The sequence below is a fragment of the Musa acuminata genome, chromosome BXJ3-8 (assembly GCF_036884655.1).
Source record: "Musa acuminata AAA Group cultivar baxijiao chromosome BXJ3-8, Cavendish_Baxijiao_AAA, whole genome shotgun sequence".
Classification (NCBI taxonomy): Eukaryota; Viridiplantae; Streptophyta; class Magnoliopsida; order Zingiberales; family Musaceae; genus Musa; species Musa acuminata.
This window is the reverse complement of record NC_088356.1, coordinates 50,863,973-50,887,082: the sequence shown is the minus strand read 5'-3', so window position 1 is coordinate 50,887,082 and position 23,110 is coordinate 50,863,973. Positions and strand designations below refer to the sequence as shown.

Genomic DNA, 23,110 nt, shown 5'->3' with positions numbered 1-23,110 from the left:
AATCAACACAGCTCGATTAACCTCACACTAGAGTCAGAATTATTAGCAAGTTGAAGCAACGTGACAGATCAAAGTTCGACTACTCAATAATAGTGGTGGAGTGCAACTGGGAGCCAAGAGACGTGTTGTAAGTGAAGCAGAAGATTGGAGATTTAACAAAAGCGAGAAGATGCAGCATTCATAAAGGCTTCGATGAGGATATCAAATTAATAAATATGAGAGAATATCATGGACAAAGCTATAAACTGGATGTTCGATGTAATGCTTATATATGTCCATGCCTTTCGATTTTGTTTATGCTTTGTATAGCATATAAAGGGCTTGTAGTAAGTTTGGTAGCCTCAGTTTAATTGGTTTTTATAGTCGTTTTAGGCTTGTAAACGTAGGTAGTGTACAATCATCATGTAGAGGTAAAACTAACTAGAAATAGTCCATCCAAACAACCATTTTGAGGGTTTTCTAACTCCACAAAGTGATGTGGTATATCAGCCACTACAACATCCAAGAGCTATCCATGCAGCACATAATTGGATGAGCCTTTGGGGTAGTATTTAGTGCTGGTTTGATGTCTTATTTTATAGCTATGTGGGCACTTGTGATGTCTTTTAGTCACCGCAAACCATCTTAGACCCTTTGTTATACGACCGTTCAGAGCTTGTGTCAAGTGTTTATTGAAATAGTTGCTCGTGGTTCGTTAGTTAAACTCTTTCTTTGTCTTTTTTTTTATAGACCCTTAAAAGATCATAAGAGATTTCAAGAAGGTTGATCCTTTACGAATGGACACGTAAGAGTACCAAGTGACTTAGGCATTACCAACTAAATATATGACGTATGGGTGGTTTGATTTTGGTTCTTGGCTTTGGAAAATTAAAATTAATAGTTTTAGTTTTGATTTCAATTCAAACCCATGATTTTAGATTTTTTCAAAGAAAAAAATTATTAAGTGAACAAGAGTAGTAGAATTAGTAAGAAAAAAATTACTATTGCAAAGACAAAATAAATCAATGGGATTGTTAGGTTCGAACTTCCTGTTTTAAATTTATCTAATTATTATTATTTTGGTTGGGTGACAATATTGTACGTATATAATTTTAAATTTTTGAATGATGGACATGATATGCAATAATCTTTTCAATTTTAACGATGATTGTAAAACATATTAGCAATTCTCATGTCAATGATAGTTGGGGACTTATCAAAGCTCAAGCATACATTGATGATTGGACTAAGTAGAAGATGAAAATAACATTATACTCATTACATTATACTGAAGGAACGATTGATAATTTTATAATTATATTAATTTTTATGTCATTATACTCATTACATAGAAATACATCCATTTTGCAAAGAAAAATTATGATCAGGCAAAACATCTTACAGCTCATGTGGCCAAATTCATCTGTGCATCTTTCGAGCTTTCCTTTGTTGTCCACCTAAAGATTCCATCAGGCAACATTTTTAACTCATAATTTCTCGGCAAATTCAAAATCATTAACACGATTGTAACCAATATAGAGATCAGCCCTAAGGTTATTTGAAGATGAAAATAACATCATGCCACAAGTCTTGTGCATAAAGATGGCATGTAGTGCTGCTGTCTCTGTCTAATTGCACCTAAAACCCAACAAGAATGTCCACCTTGCCTAATTGTTTACTTGATGTTCTCTAACAGAGGAAAATATGAACAAATAGCAACAAAGGGAAAGGGAAAGATAATCCTATTGGACAAACACACTGATGATTCTGTTTTCTCAAAAGAAGTGCAAATTGATATACAACATAAAGTGCAGTTAGAATGAACCTTATTTTAAACCTGCACAATGGTCATACAAGAATAAATTAAGAAATTGAGATGCAGATTAAATGGAAGAAAAATGAAAATGGCAATGGGCTAACCCCCAGTACTGCTCTTTAACTTGGACAAGAAACAAGAGATTTCCATTATTTTCAAGAAGAGAAAGGAGAAGGCATGAAACTATATCTAAATATGTAACCTGTTACATGGTAGCAGAAATAAGAATATTATGTCAATGATTCAGCCTAAGAAAAATTTCATTGGATGAATCAAATTTCTTTGGAGTTGGGAATATGCTTCAAGCACAAAGGTGGAGGTATTTGGAAGCATAAAAGTCAAAATCACTGTTTTCTTTCTTTTCGGAATTATAGATACTACAAAAGAAGAATTCACTAGATTATGTGCCATTTTTCCATGTATGAGACATCCTAGTCCTGTGACTGCAGATCTTGAAATTGCATGTCCAATTTGCTAAGGTATACCAGTAAGATCATATGCAATTTGGGTTGCATGCTTAGCCTGCAAATCCATCATATGATTCTCCAATTGACAACAAAATCAATAAATATATTTTTATAAATTTGTAGTTTCAAGCTCATTTGCATCAATAGTTTGAGATGAATATCTCTCATCCTTTATTATCTTAAAGAGTTCTTCCAATCTCTCATAGATTAATGCAAATTTAGGATGAGACTTATCTCTTGCAACAAAAGCATGTACCTCATTGTTAATCTGGATCCAACTCCATCCTGCTGCTTTCTGGACTTCATTCTCATCCATTTTTCTCCTTACTCTCTCTGCCTCCTGCCATTCACCATGCAAAGCATGCAAGTTTGAGAGAAGCACATAGCTTGCGCTGTCTGTTGGGGTCAGCTCGAAAATCTTCTCTGCAGCAAGTTTTCCTAGTTCTAGATTCCTGTGCAATGTACAAGATCCTAATAGCGCCTTCCACATAGTAATATCTGGCTCAAATGGCATCTGCTCAATTATATGATGTGCCTCTTCGAGTCTTCCAGCTCGACCCATCATGTCAATCATGCATGCATAATGTGAGGCAGAGGGTATAATGCCATAGTGATCATTCATCATCTTGAAATATCTAACTGCTTCATCAACACAACCTGCATGATTACACCCAACCAAAATCCCTAGAAACGTAGAGTCATCTGGAATGCTACAGCTGCTCTCTAACATCTTATCAATTACTTCGAGGGCCTCTACCCCATGCCCATTATATGAATAGCCATGAATTAATGAGTTCCATGACAATATATCATGAGTATGCATGTTGTCAAATACCAGTTCTGAATCCTTGATGCAGCCGCACTTGGCATACATACTGATCAGTGAATTCCCCATGCAAACATCGTGGTCACACCCTAACTTTAGTGAAAGAGAATGAAGTTGCCTTCCTTGATCGAGTAAGGCAAGATTTGCACAAGAACTTATGGCACTAGATAATCCATACTCGTTAGGTTTGTGTCCTTCCCTATGCATGTGGCGAAGTAATTCAATGGACCTGTCATCACATCCATTCTGGAAATTACCAGAGATAGCAGCAGTCCAGGAGACAGTATCAGGTGCCTCAATTTTCACAAACACCTTCTCTAGCTCTTCAATCTTACCACATCTAGCATACATGGTCAGCAAAGCATTAGACACTCGGATATCAGAGGTTAACTTACACTTGATCGCCAAGCAGTGGAGCTGCAATCCCAACTTAGCTAACTCTTGAGGTAATCCACAAGCTCCAATAATAGTTGAAAAAGTGAACTCATTAGGTTGTATGCCTGCACTAACCATATCATTGAATACTCTCAAGGCTTCCTCTGGTTGCTCATTCCGAAGACAGCATGAGATCATCGAGCTCCAAGTGACAACATTCTTAGGTTCCAATTGTTGAAACACCAATTTAGCCCGAGTAAACTCAAAATTCCTCGAGTAAAAATCAATCAAAGCACTCGCAGAATAAACACTGTTGATGATCATGGTTTTGATCATGAAAGCATGGATCTGTTCACCAAGAAGTGGTCCGCATGCTGTTAAGATACTTGTAAGAGTATGCTCATTTGGCTCGATCCCTTGTCTCACCATTTGATCAAACACTCCAACCGCAGATTCTAACACATTATTCCTACAATATCCTGAAATTAGTGAAGTATAACTCACCACATCAGGATCTGTAATCCCATCAAAGACTGACTTAGCTTTGTCAATCAACCCACATCTCGAATAGAACTCGATCAGACAACTGGCAGTCCAGCGATCATCCCCAAGACCAGAGCGGGCGATCAGCGAATGCAGCTGCTCTCCAGGCTCAGCAGCTGCCGTATCAGTGCAGGCCTGGAGGGCAGCATTGACTGCAAAATCATTGGGAAGCACACCAGAGTCGAGCATATCGACGAAAAGGTGAAGCCCCAATTCTCCATAGCCATTTCGGACGCACCCAGAAATCATCGAAGTCCACGTGACAACGTTCCTCTCAGGCATTTCGTCGAACACCAGAAAAGCATCATCTACGCGTTCAACTTTCATAAACAAATCGATCAGCCTGGTCTCGAGAACAACCCCCAGTTCGATTCCTTGACGTTTGATTTGGAGATACAGATCCAGAGCCTCGGAATGCGTCTTCGATGCTACTGCTTGCTTCAATCTCTCGACAGAGGTTGGCGAGACGGTCGGGCGGGTCTTCTGCGGGAGTGGGGCAGTGGGAATGCAATTTTTTGGTGACAGAGAAGTGGGGTTTGAAGGGAGTTTGGTCCATTTTGGATGAGGATGGAGAGGCTGATGCGAAGCTCGGAGCTTAACGGGGTTTAAGGATTCGGAAGAGAACAGAGGATATGAGCTAATCATGTTTGTGCTACTCGTGGCGGGAACGAAAAGGTCCATTTATGGTCTATTTGGAGGGAACGGCATAGGATTGCTAAGAAGTTATATATATATATATACATATATGTATATATATACATATATGTACATATGTATATATGTATATATATATATATGTACATATGTATATATGTATATGTATATATATGTACATATATGTATATATGTATATATATGTATATATATATACATATATACATATATATATATATGTGTGTGTATATATATATATAGGAAATTCATATAATAATAATAATAATAATAATAATAATAATAATAATAATAACAATAATAATAATAAGTCAAACGGGCAGATTGATGAGATGACAGATTGATCGCTGGCTTCTAACCATTACACCAATCTTTTTGTTTTAGGATGAAGTCACTAAGAAATTTACAATGCTGACTTGGATAGTTTCTAGAACAGAAGAAAAGGTTTTTGGTCAACGCCACTGAACTGTTCAACATTGCACCTTCGCATTAATTAGGGATAAATGAAGTCTCAATTCATGACGAATTAAAGAGTAAGCTAACCAATGATGGATGAAACAAGTTTCTCGAGTTGGTGCATATGCAACTAATATTACAGTTTCTATCCCATCACATAGGCAATATGGAGGCATAACATACGGCACAAATACCTGCTCACATAAATGAGGATGCAAAACAAAAGGGAACTCTCCGGTGACAAAAACATATCAGCAACCTGCACGGGAATTGGAAAGCAAAAACGTAAAATTCAAAATGAGGATAAGAATAGATCGAGGATAACTCAGAGAGACCTACCAAACTTCCGAACGTAGGTATCATTGCATCCTCAGGGATCCGAGGATGGGGCAGCAGCAGTCGTTGGGTTAGGAACCTGTTTATTTACAAGAGCAGATAGTGCTTTGACCACAATGCTCATATTTGGCCTGAACTCAGCTTCATATTGCACACACAGAGCTGCCACAGCAGCAAGCTGCATGAATGGAACAAATTCCTCACTAGAGTCCAGCAAAATTGATCTATGCCACATGGAATGATCCTTAGATGACACATGAACATGCAGAAATAGTAACAAAGGGGAGGAGAGACCTTTGCAACTGCCTTTGGTGCATAATCTCCCTTCAGTCTTGGATCCACACACTGTTTGACCTTGTCCTCGCTCAATCTAGGAGTTGCCTGTATCGATCGAGGTGAAAAGGAAACAGTACAAGGCTGGTTATCTTACCACATATAATTTGCAGTTGATGCTGGTGTTACATCAGCATTGGTGTTAAAAAAGAGCATCTTGTGGAGAAGTTCTCCATATATGGATTACAGCATCAATCTATAACCCAAAGAGTAGGCTAGACTAGACATATATGAGAATCAAAGTGACAAGTTACAATTAATCCGCAAACATGAACAAGACTGCAAATATCATTCAAACTTTGGATAAAGATACTCATTGAAATCTTTCAAATGCCCTATCAATCATGGCACTGTACCATATTTGTTTAATCTGTTTTATTATGAAGGTCAACCATGGCTGGTAAGAGGGGTACCTAAAGAACATAGGATTGTATTGCTTGCAGAGTCAATACATAAAATGATTTTTTTATCATGACCATTCTCAAGCCTCAGCCCTTCCAAATGATGTGAGCAAAACTATCAGAGTTCATGCTTCATGCTATCCTGGAGGCAAACAGATGAATGACCGAATTAGCTAATCAGTAGACTCAAGCACCAAGGTTACCTGACCCATTATGCATAAAGGTTTCCAACCATTGCCGAGGCTAAGATCATATATTTAGTCACCAAGTTCTCAAGGTGGATAAATTTAGGACTCTTATGACACTTGGTTATTTCAAAGAACATTGACCTACTAATGATGGGACAAGTTGGATAATTGGAATAAAACTTATTTCTTCAGTGTCATCTAACAAAGCACTAAATGGCCAAAACAAATTTGGATGTTACTGCTGTTGTTTTAAAATGACCTCATCTTTCTGTCTGTGGTGAGAGCATTTTGTTTCCAAACACTAGCTTCCATATTGCTGTGTAAAAAGGGTTGTTCATACAGTTTTATCACCAATCATGGTGAAGCAGTTAGCAATGTGTCACTTTTACATGTTCTTAATTCAAAATTTCCAATGCTGAGCTTGTAGACATTTTTCCTAATTTAAAACATCCAAGGAGAGGCTATATCTGTACCAATGTGTATCCACATATATGCTCTTTAAGACATGTACATTCTCGCTGAGCTTGTAGTGTCCTCTCACAAACAGAATACCACTGTTGATGAGCATAATTGATCACAATACAACCTATGTTGCTCGGAGTTGGATATCAGCATCAGACAGTTATCCTCCTTAAGAATACAGGAATTTTCAAACTTGAGTATGGAAATAATACCAATATATATTTAAATTGTTTTGTCGAGTACTTAAATACTATTTTCTTTTCTCCTCTTCTGTTCTCTTTATCACTTATTTTATCATTTCCCTGTTACTTTTTATTCTCTTCTCTTCTCCCATCTTCTGTTCTCTCACTCTTTTTTTTTTTCCTCCTGTTGCCAGATATTAAATCCCATTTCACAAAATCAATTCTTTCCTCAAGTCCCAACCTCCCTACTCAAGCAGATTCCTGTCCCTGAGAGTCCCGCCTCCCTCTCAAACAGCAGCAGCAGCCCTTTAGATCAGAGATTTTGGTGGCAGGAATGTACTACTACACGGACACCTCCCCTCTCTCTTCATCTTATTTGCCTTCATCTCTTGGTCTGTGGTCACTGCTTATTCTTCGCCACAGGCAAAGGATCAACAGGAAACATCCAGACAGCCAAGTCCAGCTCAGAGTACAGATGCCACACTCACACTCGTATCGAGTGTGTTGTTCACAATACAGTAGGAGAAACACAGTTCGATTCATCAACTTAGCGAGACCCACACTACAATGTGCCCGAATACTTGTAGTGGCAGTCTTAACTTGATGGTGTACATGTGAAGAGGATCTTCCTCAGTTATATCAGATGTGGGACGATATAACCATGAAAGTGATCCTTGTTTCCGGTAATACGCTGGCCATGTTGCCAACACAACATGGCATAAAGTATTTCCGAGAAATGAGAAGGCTACAGAGCTCAAATTCTTTATGCATATATACACATATATGTATGAACATAAATATGTATACAAGAAATGTATATGAATATATGTGTGTATATTCCTCATCATAGACTTCTACTTAGGACTGCACGAATGAAATTATAGAGATGCGATCAAGTAATAGTTCCCTTTGAAATTAATACTAACCCAAGTAACCAGACTTTGCTGCCCTCTTGGCATTGTGTGGTCAACCGGTTTCCTGCCAGTCATCAGCTCCAGAAGCACAACACCAAAGCTATATACATCACTTTTCTGTGTCAGCTGGCCTGTCATAGCATACCTGCATAAGTTTTGACATCATTCATTAGTACCAGAAACCTAAATTATACTTGAGAATTCGAAATTAAGTCTATCTCAAACTAAACTAATGTCTCTATGTTCCAGGATAAGATTTATCTGGTTTCTCACAAGGAACAGATTCATCTAATGATGGATGATTGATAAATGATGATAGTTCAATTGCTTCCATTGAGTTGGTTCTACATCTCAATGTTCTTTCACACTAGCTATGTCTTCCAAAACTAAAACAATAAATTGTTGCAACAGAACATTCAGTAAAACAAGTTTGGACAAGGAACTACCTTCAATAAGTGATCAGCTGTTCAGTAAAACACATGCTACAAAAAGTAACTTTTATGTGTAGATGAGGACAGAACATTTCCCCAATCATTAGTTTAATACTCTAACTTTGTTTGTCTTCATCCTTTGTCCATAAATTATCTAAAATTCTCCAGTAGAGAAGTAAAGATAAGCAGCATAATATAAGGAGTTAAAAGATTAAGCTGTCCAATTAGCCTTCTGAAAGCTTCTGTTGGAAGCCACTAACAAACTCTCATTTGATTTCCAGTGTTGCTCAAGAAATTCCAAATAAAGATTGATTGCCCTGTTAAACTTTACAAGTATTTTAGCAATCATAAAACTCAAAAGAATAAAGATTTCAGGATTTCTTGGGACTGGGTTCAAAATCAAATTCAAAAACATCAAAGTGAATTACATCCATAGGATAAAGTACTCCCAAAACTTGCAATCAGAAAGAATACTTCATATCCCATAACTGATAACAAACTTCTAATCCTTACAAACAGTGTTTGATTTTTTTTTATTTTTATTTTTTGCAAAAAAAATTATGTCGGATGACATTTTGAACTCTCAACCTTTTGATGAGTGGGTCTGGTACAAATTTGCCTTATATGATAGCTAAATCTACTGAGTCAAGACTTACCAGTGGTCTTTCTGATCACTCCTTTCTCTATCCTACAAGTACTGGTGGCATAAAGGCTTCTATTCTAACATTCAGTATGATTTTGATGCAACCCCTACAAGTAGAACCACATAAAATTTGCAACAAAAAAATTCTATGATGATCACATCAGTCTGTATCCCTATTAGTGTATTAGAGCAATCAAACAGCTCAGAGCCTTCTTGAATCAATGGCATAGAATACATATTCACAGTTAGGTTTCTAGTTTCTCAGTAGTTTCCCCCTCAACTCCAACTCAACATAGCCAGTCTCAAATCCTTAAAGACTCGACCTGTCTCCACAAGCATAAGAAGTTACTTTCAACCTTTCTAAACCACATCACTCCTTTCTCATGTTTATCCATCTTTCTACTTGTTTCTCCCTATATATATATATACATATATATATATATAGACACACACATAAGCAATATGGATACACACATTATGGCCATAAGATCCTAGGTTCACCCCATAAGATCCTAGGTTCACCTTATTGAGTAATTGGATAGCAATCATTGTCACAACCTTTAATAAGTAAAAGCATAGTCAAACAAAGAACATAAAATAAGATCGAACATATGAACATTAGAATGTATATAAACAATTTGAGTCTCCATGTTGTAATTACTCTGGCGCATGATAACCAAAAGTTCCAAGAACACGAGTTGAATGAAGACGAGCAGCCATGTCAGGTGCTTGATTTAAGAGGTTAAAGTCTGCGATTTTTGCTTTGAAGTCCTCAAATAAAAGGACATTGCTTGATCTGATGTCACGATGTATAATAGAAGGCTGAACCTTCTCATGAAGATACTCTAGCCCCCTTGCAGCATCAACCGCAATCCTCACTCGCTGCATCCAGTCAAGTGGGGGACCAGGTTGTGCACCTTGAACTCCCTTTCTGCCTAAAGTTCCAAGAAAGCATAATAGTTTCTCATACAATAGAAACATTTCAAATTTATTGAAAGAATGTGAAATGTGAAATATATAGCAATGCCACATGTCATACCATGGAGGATGTCATGCAAAGAACCCATTGTTGCAAATTCATAAGCCAGCAATCGAAGATTTCCTTCAACACAATACCCCAACATTTCCACAACATTTTCATGCTTCAACCTAGACACTATAGATACCTAATGTTCAAAGAAGGTGAAGTCAGGTTTTCAAGAATATGTACCGAGATGACAGTATATAGAACCAAGGCTTATGTATTGACCTGCAAAGTCCATCTGTAAAAATGAAAAAGGCAGACAAATTATTATCAGTACTACTATAATAGAAAACATACCTGAACCAAAAATTCAGTACTGGCCTCAGAGTCTGATGAAGAATCAAATTTTTTCAGGGCCACTTGATTTCCATTGTTCAGAACTGCTAGATACACTCTTCCGTATGATCCCTCGCCCACCAAAGCCTTTGTTCCAAAATTATCAGTCTTCTCTTTTAATTCATCTAATGAGAGTGCAGGCACTTCTATAGAAGGTGTCGCCTTTGGGGGTTCATTTTTGGGAAAAGTGCAATAATTTGAACCATTTGGCATATCTGCCAAAAAGAAAAGAAAATATCAGCTAATGCAACAGCAAAAGCACAGGCAACAGCATAAGATTAAAAAGATGCACAGAAGAATAAAATAATTTTTCAAAGCCTCTTGCTAGAGATTATAGAAGAAAGCTTTGACATGCTAGACGTTTAATAATAAATAAAAGATTTTGTATACTATCTTTTCCAAAAATACATGTGCTGCTCTGATTTATTGAAGAGTGAAGCAATACTAATGTAATTGAGGAGTTCTCCAAGGAATACATAGACAGTTTTGCTATAACTTCCATACGTAAATAAACTGACAGCAATTGCTAGTGTGGCCTTGACTCAAATAATCAAGATGATGTCATAAACAGCAAGCAATTTATGTGTTTACTACCAAAAATGAAAAAAAAAATTATCACAAATCAAGATTTGATGACCAACATAGTAGAGCCACCAAGGCAGGTTCATAATGCAGTTATCTCATCCCTAATATCAGCAAATGTTTGTATTTCATCCAAGATTCTTGTATAAGTTCCACTATTCCAAAGCAGTGGATGAAAAATATTAAAGTTTCAGATGCTGATGCCTCAATATCGATCAATTTGGTAAACTGAGCTAATAACTTCACAAACCCACTGTAAGGTATTACATGTTAGAATAAGAATGATAAAGTGACACCAAACTCATAAGTTCCAACAACACATTTTATTATTATATGTATAACTGTTTTGGATTTCTAGTTCATTGGCAATAGACTCACAAAGATCTACCTGGAATAGATCTAACCCAGTTAAATCCTAATTGTCAGATGAAGTAGAGGCTTTACTAAGGTAAACTCATATATTTCAGAATATCCGAGCTCTAATAATTAGCAACAGTCTCAAGAAAATCTAGCTAAGGTAGCACTAACACAATAAAACCATAAAATCAAGCAGACACTCACTTAGGAGGAAGACTAATAATTCAGAACCTCGAACCTCCAGCATTATCTCAAGTGCATCAGGCTTTCATAGCTGAACTTAATTCAGCCATTCTTGACTAAAAGGGCATGAGCAAAGCATAAAGTATCATAAATAATACTATCATATGTCAACTGTAAACGTGTACCAAAGTAATGCTTCAGTTAAACTTCATTAAGAGATGAATATTGTTTAAAGAAATGATGCAGGCACCCACCTAGACTGAGGTGGCATATTTGACCACTGTAGGTGTTGCAGCAGACAGACGGACACTAGAAAGCCATTCAATTGGCCCATTAGCAATCTATTGGTCCATTAAAACAGGCACTTCAATGCTAAAAATTAATATAGTGATTTGGTAATGGGTTTTAACACGTTATCTCATGACCATATAATTTTGAACATTTGTTGACTTCTCTCCATACACCTTCCATCGTTGCCTAACAACGATCAATAACTAAAACAGATGGTGGTGCTCCTCATCACCCATAAGCTGAGGTTTTTCTTTTTATGTATTTTCAAAATTCCTATGCATACTTCTTCTTCTTTTTTTTCCCCAATCTTCTTCAGTGCCAGCAGCTGTTGTCGACCCCATCAAAGTTGGCAAAGGCAAGATCTGCTGCTATGGTGAACCACCACTGTGTCCTGACAGTTGCAAAGGCACCTCTTTTGCTGCTGTCAATGTAGGTTTTAGCTCTTTATGCTACTTCCATGGCAGCCAACTAGCGCCTAAATACTCATTGGCACCTAAGCTGCTATTTCTTTTACACCAACTAATTTCTAAACATTGCAAATGACATCACAGGTAACCAAAAAAATAGAACTTTACCTTTTGTAAGTAGTCATCAAGATAAAATCAGAGGTTTATCTCATTCCAACAATAATCATCATCATCATTTATAACATCAATCAAGAATTGAAACTTCTAAGTTTAATGTTCAGTTAGAAGGTTTCCAATCATAGTTGGTGAAAGAAAAAGTAAAAAAGGGGCCCAGAAAGGGGAATATTGCATGTCTTAACACAAAAAGCACCATTCATCTTCAAGGGACAAACGATCAAAGCAGACAATAGACTACATCTCCAATATCATCAAGTAAAAGTGAGACCATATAAATATACTTTAAAATAGTTTCAGGCTTGGGGAAATTGGACATGCCCTATAATAAGATTTAAATAATATACAAGTGTAGATCAAGTTATTAGATTGTGAAGGAAGAAAAACCATAGGTTTATGAGAGTGGAGCACAGGCTAGAAACTCAAACAGGAAAACAATATGTTAAAACAATACAAATAAAAATATTCTATGCATGATAAGCACGAGAGACAATAGAATCAAATCATCGGACATAATGAGTACGCATATGTAAGTTAGAAAGTATCAAATATTAAAAAGATAGCATATTAGTGCAATGATCCAAGTTGATGATCTCAAGAAACCAAAACAAGCCACGAGGATAAAGAGGATAGGACTAAAACAAATAGAAAATACACTTCTAATGACATTTTTTTTCAAGTCTAGTTTCAACAACAACAGATACCTCCACTAGGTATCTTCTTTATCTGTTTAGAAACTCAGTGCACAAGGTGCATTTTACAGAGTGCAAATATTAGAGGAAAACATCAGGACACTTCAGAGAAACTAATTCATGTACAGTAATTCAACAGGAAAAACAACATACCATATGCGTCATGCATTGAGCTTGTCAGGTATTCATTTTCATGAACATGGAAAGAACCATCCAAATGTCGTGAACAGCAAAACCAGCGCCGCATCTTACTCTTTCTTCTTTATCTTATTTTACGTGGTGAATGTACCTTCTGAGATGAGTGGCACAATGAATTGTGTTAAAACACGATTATAGGAACTCAAACTCCAGACATTTAATTTCGTAATGTGATAATGCAAATAAGTTCGTGATGTACAACAGAAAACTAAATGACAAATATTAAAAACAAAACAAAACAGCACAGGAGAATCACACATAATAAAGATGCCCAAATTGAAGTACGAAACCATTTAATGTCATCATAGAAGACAACGCTAAGCAGCTGAACTATGAGGACGTCAACCGATTTCACCCCCAGGCGGGTGGGAACCAGAGACAGGTCCTTTTCGCAATCTTGATACTCACTGTCATTTGAGATCAAGGCGCAGCATTCTACTATCGAGTATGAATCATTGCATATGACATTGCACAGACCAATTTTAATCAAAGCAAAGCCATATAAGAAATAGAAGTTCAAAGAAAATCATAACCCCTCTTCCGTTTTGCTGCTTCAGAATCATATATGTAACATTAAAAACAATGTTTGACACGGAGGAACCCAACAAAATGATGTCCAATCGACAAAATAAGATAACTTGTCTCCAGCTAACACTCTCAAAATCCAAAGCAATCACGAGTCAGGCAAATCGACGAAACTCGTTTAAACGTAAACCAAGTGCCACCAAGCATCGAAATCGGGACGAACAACAGCGATCGGAGAGTGGATCACGAATAAAATGTAGAAAAAGTCAGAAGAACCAAAGACAATGGAGAGGGAGATCGGGGAGAACGTAAGGGGAGTGCCTCACCTGGTCGCTGGAAGCCAAGGGGGCCCTTCAGTCTCTCCAGCCACCGACCCCCGCGGTTGGGGTTGGGGATAGCGTTAGAGTTAGGATTTGGAAAGGGGAGGAGCGAGAAGAGAAACGCGAGGAAGAGGGAGAGACAAGGAGGAGGAGGAGGAGGAGGAGGAGGAGGAGGAGGAAGAGAGCCACCACTCGCTCGCCGCTCGCGACGCCAGCGGAGCTCCTTTACGCATTCAAAAGTATTTTGCCGTGCGCCCCTCTCCCTCGTTCCGTTTCTTTCCAGGTTGGCTACTGGTGGTTAATAATAAATGTTCTACCACTGGGACACGACGTACTCAACCTCTTAACCTCTCGTAATTCGAGACATTAATGGGGCCCGCGCTCGTATATAGTCCAAATGTACAGTCTCACGTCCCCATGGAGTGCTGTAACGGAATAAACATACTTGTTCTTGTCGCGGACCACGCCTCTCCTCTCCGGACTAGGATGTGGCCCACCAAATGGGCCCCGCGAAGATATCCATCAACAACGGAGGCGGTTAAGTAAACAGTATTACTCCACGAAAACGTGGGCCAGCTAAAGCTGCCGACTCAGAAGTCGGACCCACCATCCTGGACGCGTGGCTTGTCGCGGCCCCAGACATATCCTGGAACTTGTCTTGTCGCCAACATATTATACAATGACTGTTAACATATTTTTATTTGAGGATAACTAAAGGAACAAAAAATATTGTTTTATAGGACAATATATATATTTTTTATTTAAATAACACTGTTTTTCCAACTTATTGATTAATTAAGAATTAAACGCTGTAAAAATTGACAACCCAAATTAGCTCTTTCAAGAAAAGTTATTATTATTTAGAAATATAACATATATATATATATATATATATATATATATATATATATATATATATATATATATATATATATATGTGTGTGTGTGTGTGTGTGTGTGTGTGTGTGTGTGTTTGGATCACTTGCAGTGCATAATAATTTAGATAAGTGAAAAATAATAATAAAATAAATTTATTTATTTAACATGAATACTAACAAAAACGTATGTCTATGTTCTTAGGCTCAAAAGCATTTTTATAGTCGATAAGTAGGTTTCATAGGTAATTTGCCATTAATTACGTTTCACCTCTGTTTAAGGACTATAAATTCATAGTTGAATTCTTTTTTATCAATGTCATCCTATTCGATTCAAATGCTTAAGGCATTATCCAATAAATTTTGATGATATCAGCTACTAATCCCATCCTTATAGCTTACCATTTGTTAAAAACAAATAAAAATAAAGTTAAAGATTTGCACACCTTTGAGAGAGAAAGAAATGAATATTAGTTGAGAACTTCCTTTTTAGAGAGTAGTATGTGATGTTTGAGGCCAAACAAGAATGTGATTCGGAGTACGACCGATTGGATTCCAAAGGCGAAGTGAAAGCACGCACGGGCGGAAATGGGAGGAGCACTGATGTGTACATGAAGAAGATGAAGAAGAAGAAGAAGAAGAAGAAGAAGAAGAAGAAGAAGAAGAAGAAGACAATGGCGATGCAAAAGGTTGGGCAAGATAAAAGAATGGCCGACATCCAACAACAAGTAAGACTCAGTTTGATGCGACAACTACAAGTTGGTCAGGTCAACTTACTTAGATAAAGCTTAGAAGGACATGGAGGTGGTGATGAGCTCGGCATACGAAGTCACCTTGAGAAGATAACGTGGGACAGATTACGAGGCACGCCATCCCTTCCCTTTGGGCTAATGCTTCTAAAGAAAGAGATAAGCTGGATAATATGATCGATTTTGATCTAGAAAGAAAAATTTATTGAGTTCATCAACTGTTATACATGCTGAAATAAATAATAAAAAGTATGTTAAAACAGGATGGTGCAGAAACCAAGCGTGCAATGATGATGACGATGAATCACTTGATGCAGTGCATCAAGTACATGTTCTTTTACGACGTTCCTATTTACATTTTTTTTTCTTTTTACTATTTATAATCTTTTTTTAAAAAAGTAATAATATACTATTCACAATTTCTTTATTTTTCTTTTTACTCTCACTTTTTTTTCCCTGAGTTTTTTAATATTTTATGAATGCTGATGTCTTTGTAGGGAAGGAGTGAAAAGGATCTTATTAGCATTGAATTATAAAATAAGAGTATATATCTATTTACAAAATGATAATTTATAAATATTTAAAATTCATAAGACAAAAAATAAGACTCTAAATAATATGCTCATTCTCTTCTCTAAGGAAGATGAAAAAACATATCAACTTGAAAATATTTTTAAAAATAAGTAAATTACTGAAAAAAAATTATAACTTTAAATATTTCTCATAGACCATCTCAATTTTTGTACTTCTCATAGACTCGATCGATCCTACTTCTACATGATTTGTTCATGACCCTCGTATAAGGAAAGAGGGAGTACAAGAGTTATCGTCACTCGTAACCCTTATGAGTCGGATGGAGATAAATATAAAATGAGGAGCACTCTTGAAGAATTTTTTTAAGTCAGGGTGTTATGAAAAATTTTCAAAGTAAAGGGTTTTTTTTTTTTTTTGACAAAAACTCACCCTTAATATTATTATTATTATTTAAAATTATATTTTTTGATTCTGTTGGTTGAGTGCATGCTTAAACAAGCAGCTAAGAGAAAAAGTGGGTTTTCCTAGCTCAGAAAAATAAAGAATATATATATATATATATATATATATATATATATGTGTGTTTGACCGAATTTTAAATAGAGTTCGCTTAACTCAATACTGAGTGCATCGGCCTCCAACGCAAGATTCGTGCGCACGCCACGAGCCACCACATGGGAAAGCCATTCATAATACGACGGATGCCAACTCTGCCTTATTCCTCTCGCTATTCCCTCCACTGTAGTCGCACTCCTCCACTGACCTTATCGCTTGGCTCGGGCCCCACTCACGGCATTCGATCCCGATCGTTGATTCCTTCTTTTCCCTTTTATCGACGCATAAAGCCACTTAACCCCTCGCCCTTCCTCACTCGTTCGCGCACGTTTCCGCGCGGGGCTGCCATGAACCAGTCCCCATCCGGCGGGAACAAATCGGGCTCGATGGGGCCTCTAGAGGGGCTCTCCCGGTACGGATCGGCGCCGGGCTCGTTCCTCTCCGGGCTTGCCGACTCGGCCATCGCAGGCGGGGGAGGAGGAGGAGGGGAGCCGTCTGCTGTCGGCGCCGGGTCGGAGGGGATGGTGGGTCGGTTCTTCGCGGGCGAATCGTCCTGCCCCACGTCCGAGTCTGGTTGCCGGGACTCCGCTGGCGGCGTTGGGGGATGCCTGCAAGGGTCGTACCGCCCCGGGGATCTCCACCTTTCGGCGGGCGGGTCCCTCTTGGTCCGCCACAGCAGCTCGCCCGCGGGGTTCTTCTCCCATCCCCTAACGGATCACGGTTAGTCTCTCTGGCTCCTGTGATCTCGAGTAGAATAGATCATGTGACGGCCTATTGCTGGCCCTCGATTCTGTATCGGCACGCTCGAGTACAGTGTACGAGTCTGTCGGCGTCCGTGGTTGTGGATCTGCACGACGAGGTAGACACAAAGAAGGCTTGGGATGCATGTGCTGGGTGGCATGAACTCGAAGAGGAGCCCACGAGGGGATATGGCTGGCTAGGCTCATGTGTCATGTGGACTATGATTGCTTCATTCATTTTATGGTTGGTGCTGCAAGAAAGAGAAAATTATTGCGACCAGGAGTAGTTGGCATCAGAACTATGACTCATGGATCAAATGACTAGGAAAGAGATAATTAGACTTATCCAAGCCCAGAATTATTATTCACTTACTATACACTTGTTTATCTAGCATAGCTGACACAATGGTAACATCTCCAGTTATTGATGAAGGATCGTCGTACAGAACGCAAGTAAGGATTGTTCTTATGTTAGGTTGGTCATTAGATTTCATCTGCTGAATCATTATCAGGTGATTAATGTGTGCAAACCTGATGCCAATGAGATCAACATCACAATGGAACGCTTGTGTCCTGGTAATATCTGACGTTGATTAATTGACCAAAGCCTTTGGTTGGTGGACTTTGAACTTTTAAATATAAAAACAGATAATGGAAGGTTGCATGTGTAGTTGCACAAGTGATTATTTTAAATGTTTAAACTTTGAATATTCATGCTTTAGCTTTTATGTCTATTCAAAACACTTTTTCTTTCACAAGTACATATCATACAACAACATCAGAGACAATATTAAACAAAAAGTCTTGGGAGATTGGAAACCCATATCTTGGGTGCTGTCCAAGATTGAGCAAATTAGCCTAGTAATGACCAGCCTGGTTAACACCTCGAGATATGTGAGTCCTCTTAACTACATTTGTTATTTGAGGGAGATAGAGACAATCCCAAGGGACGTTCTGTGGGGGCATGGAGGGGCCATTGATTTGTTGAGGATCTTGGTAAACTGAGAAGAGTCTAATTTCACTCACACATTGCAGTAGTCATTTTACTGTCTAACTATTAACTCACCTGATTTGTTTAACTATAATTCATGGTTCAAGGAACGATGACATTTGTTTAGTTGCATAAAGAAAACATTTGTTATGGGGCTCCTTGAGACAATAGAGGTTCTCTCTCTCTCTCTCTCTCTCTCTCTCTCTTCTGGAACATTTTTTCTAGATACTTTCCTTTTCGGTTCTGATATTTGGTTGAGAGACGCAGCTTTCCTGATTATTATTAGTAACCAATTGATATTTTGGACTGACCTATTAGAACTGTGAAGATCAATGTCAATTGTGAATGCCATATATTTTGATCTGTAATTTAGATCAGCTTGTGTGGAAGAGATATACAATCACAAAATCTTTTGCAAACTGGCACTTACCATGTGCAGTTTTTTGTGGGTCCTTTAGGTGCATAGAACTTGCCACTTACCATGCACTAAATATACATAATAATTTACTGCACTGGTGGCATGAGTCCAGTTGCATAGCATGCCAGCGCCTTCGTGCTCAGATTTTCCCTTCTTTTGTTATTTGCTCTTTCAAACACTTTATAGTTAATGCAATACAAAGTTACAAACTACTAAATTTTATCTGGCCTTTGTAATAATACAATATGAATAGCTAAATTTTCTGATCACTGTCACATAAAATAAAAGATAGCCCACACTGCCCAAAGGTTATGCTGGATCACATCATATGGCTAATGATTTAAATTTTCGTTCTGTTTAGTGAGCTGAGTAAAATTTTCTTGGTATAAATCAGCTCCTAAACAACAAGGCATTGCATGTCTGTGACATGATTGTAATTAATTTTTTTATTGTATCTTCTTCATCTTCATCATATAGAACATTCTATGTTGTTGTTATAACTAAAAGCTATGAAGACATTGTTCAATTATAATATGTCACGCTTGATTGCGAATAACATAATAAGCTTCTGCTTATTGTTTGATGATCTTGTTCTACAAAGTTTTTCTTTTTGATAAAACAGCTTCTGAATGACAAATTGAAATACAAAGACATGAAGAATCAACTGTTGGATTAATTTTTAGCTTTCTTGTTGTCCTGGAATGTCAAGATCCAATCTGTAAAAGGACATATATTAATTTATTTTTTGTTCTACTCAAAGTGCTAATAGTTCAAGGAATAATTATCATACACAATGTTGTTAATAAATGCCAAATAATTCTATCAAATGACTTGATCTGCATTTTGAATCTGTTTATTTGTCTTGGAACCCCTGATCTCTTGCTAATAATGATTAACTCTTTTATTAACTCTTTCATTATTGATTAAATTTCTGTTACTAAAAATAGGTGTTTCCACTACAAGGGTGTCTGCTAATTACTCTCAAACAGCCACTGACAGCATTCATGCATCTGCAAATAGAAGGTTGAGGTCCCAATGGAGTTTTTCAAGAGATTCACTGTCACAAATCTCAGAATTGAGCATTCCAGAAATAGGAGAGAATGATACATGCTGCAACAGTTCGGATGAGGCTGCTGGGCATGCTGGCCAATCCTACATTTCTGGCAATTTTCAGTTGGGCTCTTGGGAGGATAACAATTCAATTGCGTTTTCTACTCCACCTAATAAACAGGCCAAAGATAATGCTGATGATATGGTCACTGGTCTCAGTAACATTGCCTCTCAGGTATGTTGTGGAGAATGGAACAGAGTCACAAATTAGAGATGTCTATGAATGTTAAGAATTGCTGATTAGCAATTTGGACATAATATCTTTATTGGACCTTGGTTGTTGCTTAAGTTGGTCACTCACCTTTCTTAATAAATAGCCAGATTCTTGATTACATCTCAGTATCTTGGATCTTGTTTTGCCTTTGACTTCATATCAATTTGTTCTTAAATCGACATGAGTTCTGTTAATCAGGGGATTTTCTTGAATGATTACAGTTTAGCTTTCCAAGAACTTCATCAGAAATGTCTGCTTTAGAGAAGTACCTTCAAGTCCAACAAGATTCAGTGCCTTGCAGAGTCCGAGCAAAGCGTGGTTGTGCCACACATCCCCGGAGTATTGCTGAGAGGGTTAGCTCAGCCTCAGACTGATCTCTTATTTTCTCTCTTTTAAGCATTCTCTGTGACGTTGTATTTCTTATATATGAATCTTGAAAGTGAAAAACACAAGCACTTATGTGGATCCTGCATCTGTTATCCGTCATATATTTTTCCATTGGCTCTGCAAGGCACTTATGTGCCTTGCAGAGTCCAAAGCGTGATTGTGCCACACTCCTTAGCTCAGCCTCAGACTGATCTCTTGTTTTCTCTCTTTTACGCATTCTCTGTGATTTTGTACTTCTTATACATGAATCTTGTAAGTGAAAAATACAAGCTCTGCAGTTGTTTCTTACACCAGCTTTATGTTGTATGTGCTATTTATACTTGATATTTGTCTCTAGTTGTTACAAGCACAACATAACTTATTCTGAACTTACTCTTATTGTCTTTGTAAGGAGAGGAGAACTCGAATTAGTAAAAGGTTGCGGAAATTGCAAGATATTGTGCCTAATATGGACAAGGTAAAATGACACATGTAAAACACTTTGTTTAGAAGGTGATGAACGTTATATCCTTCCATCATAATATAGATGAATAAAGATTATCTGGTAAATAGATTTTGCACAAATCTTAGTCTCATCTGATTACTCACTGCTTATACTTCTTACATAAGTGATGATTTTATTTGTCAAATTCATTGAAGCAAACGAGCACCTCGGATATGTTGGAGCTGGCAATTCAGCACATCAAAGAGCTTCAGAGCCAAGTTCAGGTGCATACTGAAAACATTTACTTTTCTGAAAAATGCAGTTATAGCATCATACCAGGCAAAGGCTGTGTCTAGATGTTACCAGTTGGGGTAAAATAACTTAATATTTGTAGAAAATTGTGTGTCCATCAGTTGTCTTATCTTGCTAGATTTCAACTTAATCATACCAACAGATACATAAACATTGTCAATGTTCCTTCACATTGTTGCTCTTCTGTGTTTTTTTCCTTCACCTTAGCTGTACATGTTGTACCTGTGAAGCTGTGATGTATAATTTTAAAATTAGTTGTGATTTTCCAACAATACAAATGTTATGTTTAAATCACGAGATCTCTTGGTCATAAACTGTAACAAAAACTTGCCTATTCACGCATGTTGTGCTTCTCTGCAGTATCAATGGTTCCACTAAAATATGACATTGTTGGTGAGAGCAAACTAGGCTCAGGAATAAATAGTTGCTGATGGTTATATCTTCTATTGAGAATAAAGACTGAAGCCCAAATCCGAACAGCAATTTAGAAAAACTTTCAAACACTGTATCTGTACTTCAAAGGACATCAATGCAGTTCAATTATTTGCATTTTACACCCGTTTAAGACAGGATATATACACTTCCATTCTTGTATCTATTGTCCAGCACAGTCTTTACCTGGAACTGACAACTTAGCTCACAGAAAAGGGTCTTCTTGCTTGTTTCATGATTGACTAGTATATCAGATATAATGACTCAAGGTTATCCTATGTTTTGTTTCTTCAGAAGCTTAAGCAAGAGCAAGCAAATTGCACATGTCCAGGGAAGCAAGAAAAAGCTGGAGAGTAATACTAGTATTATGAACATTCTGTGCCATATTGTTGTTGTATTGGTATGTGTATTAAATAACAAAGTCATCATCATTTGTACGTTATGTTGTTTTGTTTTCCCTCCCTGCGATCTTTGGGTTATTTTGCAGATTGTAGGTGATAATAATGAGTCACTGCAAACTTTCTTCTGTTGTAGTTTCATATAACATTTGCACTTTTTTACCTTTGTATGGATCTGTTGTAGTCTTTTCCGCACTCGTATTAGCAGGAGCCTCGTGCACTCGTACAGTCCATGACAGTTATGTTGTGGTGAGCGCGGCCCAAACTAACAGATGGAGGCCATCATCTCATCATCTATGGATGGTTGAGATGTTTTATGGGGGAGATGAATGTATGCCAAGGGGAGAATAGGAGGGACTGAATTCTCTCTGACTTCACATGGAGTTTTACTGTAAGTTTCTGAGTTTGAGTTATATGATATAAGCATGACTTTAAATTTTCTCCATTATCATACATCTTTTATATATTTTTTTCTTGTTACATATAAGAAGTATGACTTACCTTATTATCTCTAAGGCCATACATACTACATAATTAAGATAGCATTAAACAGCTCATACTACATAATTATCTCTAAGGCCATTATTATCTTTAATGGAAGGAGGTTTGGTATCTTCAAGTATTAGTTGTTTTAGTGCTTCATTTAGGTATGTATGCATGATGTACAGCTATTACCATAAAGAGCTCAACTTATTTAGTGTGTATAGCTGTAACTTATCTCGAAGGCATAAAATGCTTGTGTTGTGTTACTGTTCCTTGCAATGGAAGCACTAATTTACTCTTCTTTTTAATCATATAAACAATGGTTCTTGCATTCCTCTATAATATTTTCACTGTGTTCCTTTTTATGTTCTGCTC

At 37.4% G+C, this 23,110-nt stretch overlaps 3 protein-coding genes across 5 annotated transcripts; 1 reads left to right on the top strand and 2 right to left on the bottom strand.

Moving 5' to 3' along the window:
- Positions 1–2,133: 2,133 nt before the first annotated feature.
- On the bottom strand, positions 2,134–4,695 carry LOC103996430 (putative pentatricopeptide repeat-containing protein At3g01580). The gene has a single exon (XM_009417351.3). The coding sequence runs from the start codon at positions 4,685–4,687 to the stop codon at positions 2,372–2,374; it is 2,316 nt and encodes a 771-aa protein (XP_009415626.3). The 5' UTR covers positions 4,688–4,695; the 3' UTR covers positions 2,134–2,371.
- A 480-nt stretch (positions 4,696–5,175) lies between these two features.
- LOC135645411 (PTI1-like tyrosine-protein kinase 1) lies at positions 5,176–14,271 on the bottom strand. Its single transcript, XM_065163751.1, has 9 exons — positions 14,120–14,271; positions 13,224–13,362; positions 10,346–10,599; positions 10,064–10,190; positions 9,686–9,959; positions 7,963–8,095; positions 5,765–5,851; positions 5,474–5,648; positions 5,176–5,393 (listed from the first exon to the last, which is right to left on the bottom strand). The coding sequence occupies exons 2-8, from the start codon at positions 13,315–13,317 to the stop codon at positions 5,505–5,507; spliced, it is 1,113 nt and encodes a 370-aa protein (XP_065019823.1). The 5' UTR covers positions 13,318–13,362; positions 14,120–14,271; the 3' UTR covers positions 5,176–5,393; positions 5,474–5,504.
- Positions 14,272–17,128: 2,857 nt separating this feature from the next.
- Positions 17,129–22,501, top strand: LOC103995721 (transcription factor bHLH128). 3 transcript variants are annotated; one of them, XM_065161778.1, is made up of 7 exons: positions 17,130–17,546; positions 19,923–20,260; positions 20,521–20,652; positions 21,078–21,143; positions 21,326–21,394; positions 22,149–22,254; positions 22,437–22,501. In XM_065161778.1, exons 1-6 carry the CDS (start codon positions 17,174–17,176, stop codon positions 22,209–22,211), a joined length of 1,041 nt encoding a protein of 346 aa, XP_065017850.1. In that variant the 5' UTR covers positions 17,130–17,173; the 3' UTR covers positions 22,212–22,254; positions 22,437–22,501. The 3 variants fall into 3 exon arrangements, with proteins under 3 accessions (XP_009414668.2, XP_065017850.1, XP_009414667.2); XM_009416393.3 differs by lacking the exon at positions 22,437–22,501 and having other exon boundaries at positions 17,129–17,546; positions 19,965–20,260; positions 22,149–22,422; XM_009416392.3 differs by lacking the exon at positions 22,437–22,501 and having other exon boundaries at positions 22,149–22,422.
- The last annotated feature ends 609 nt before the right edge of the window (positions 22,502–23,110 follow it).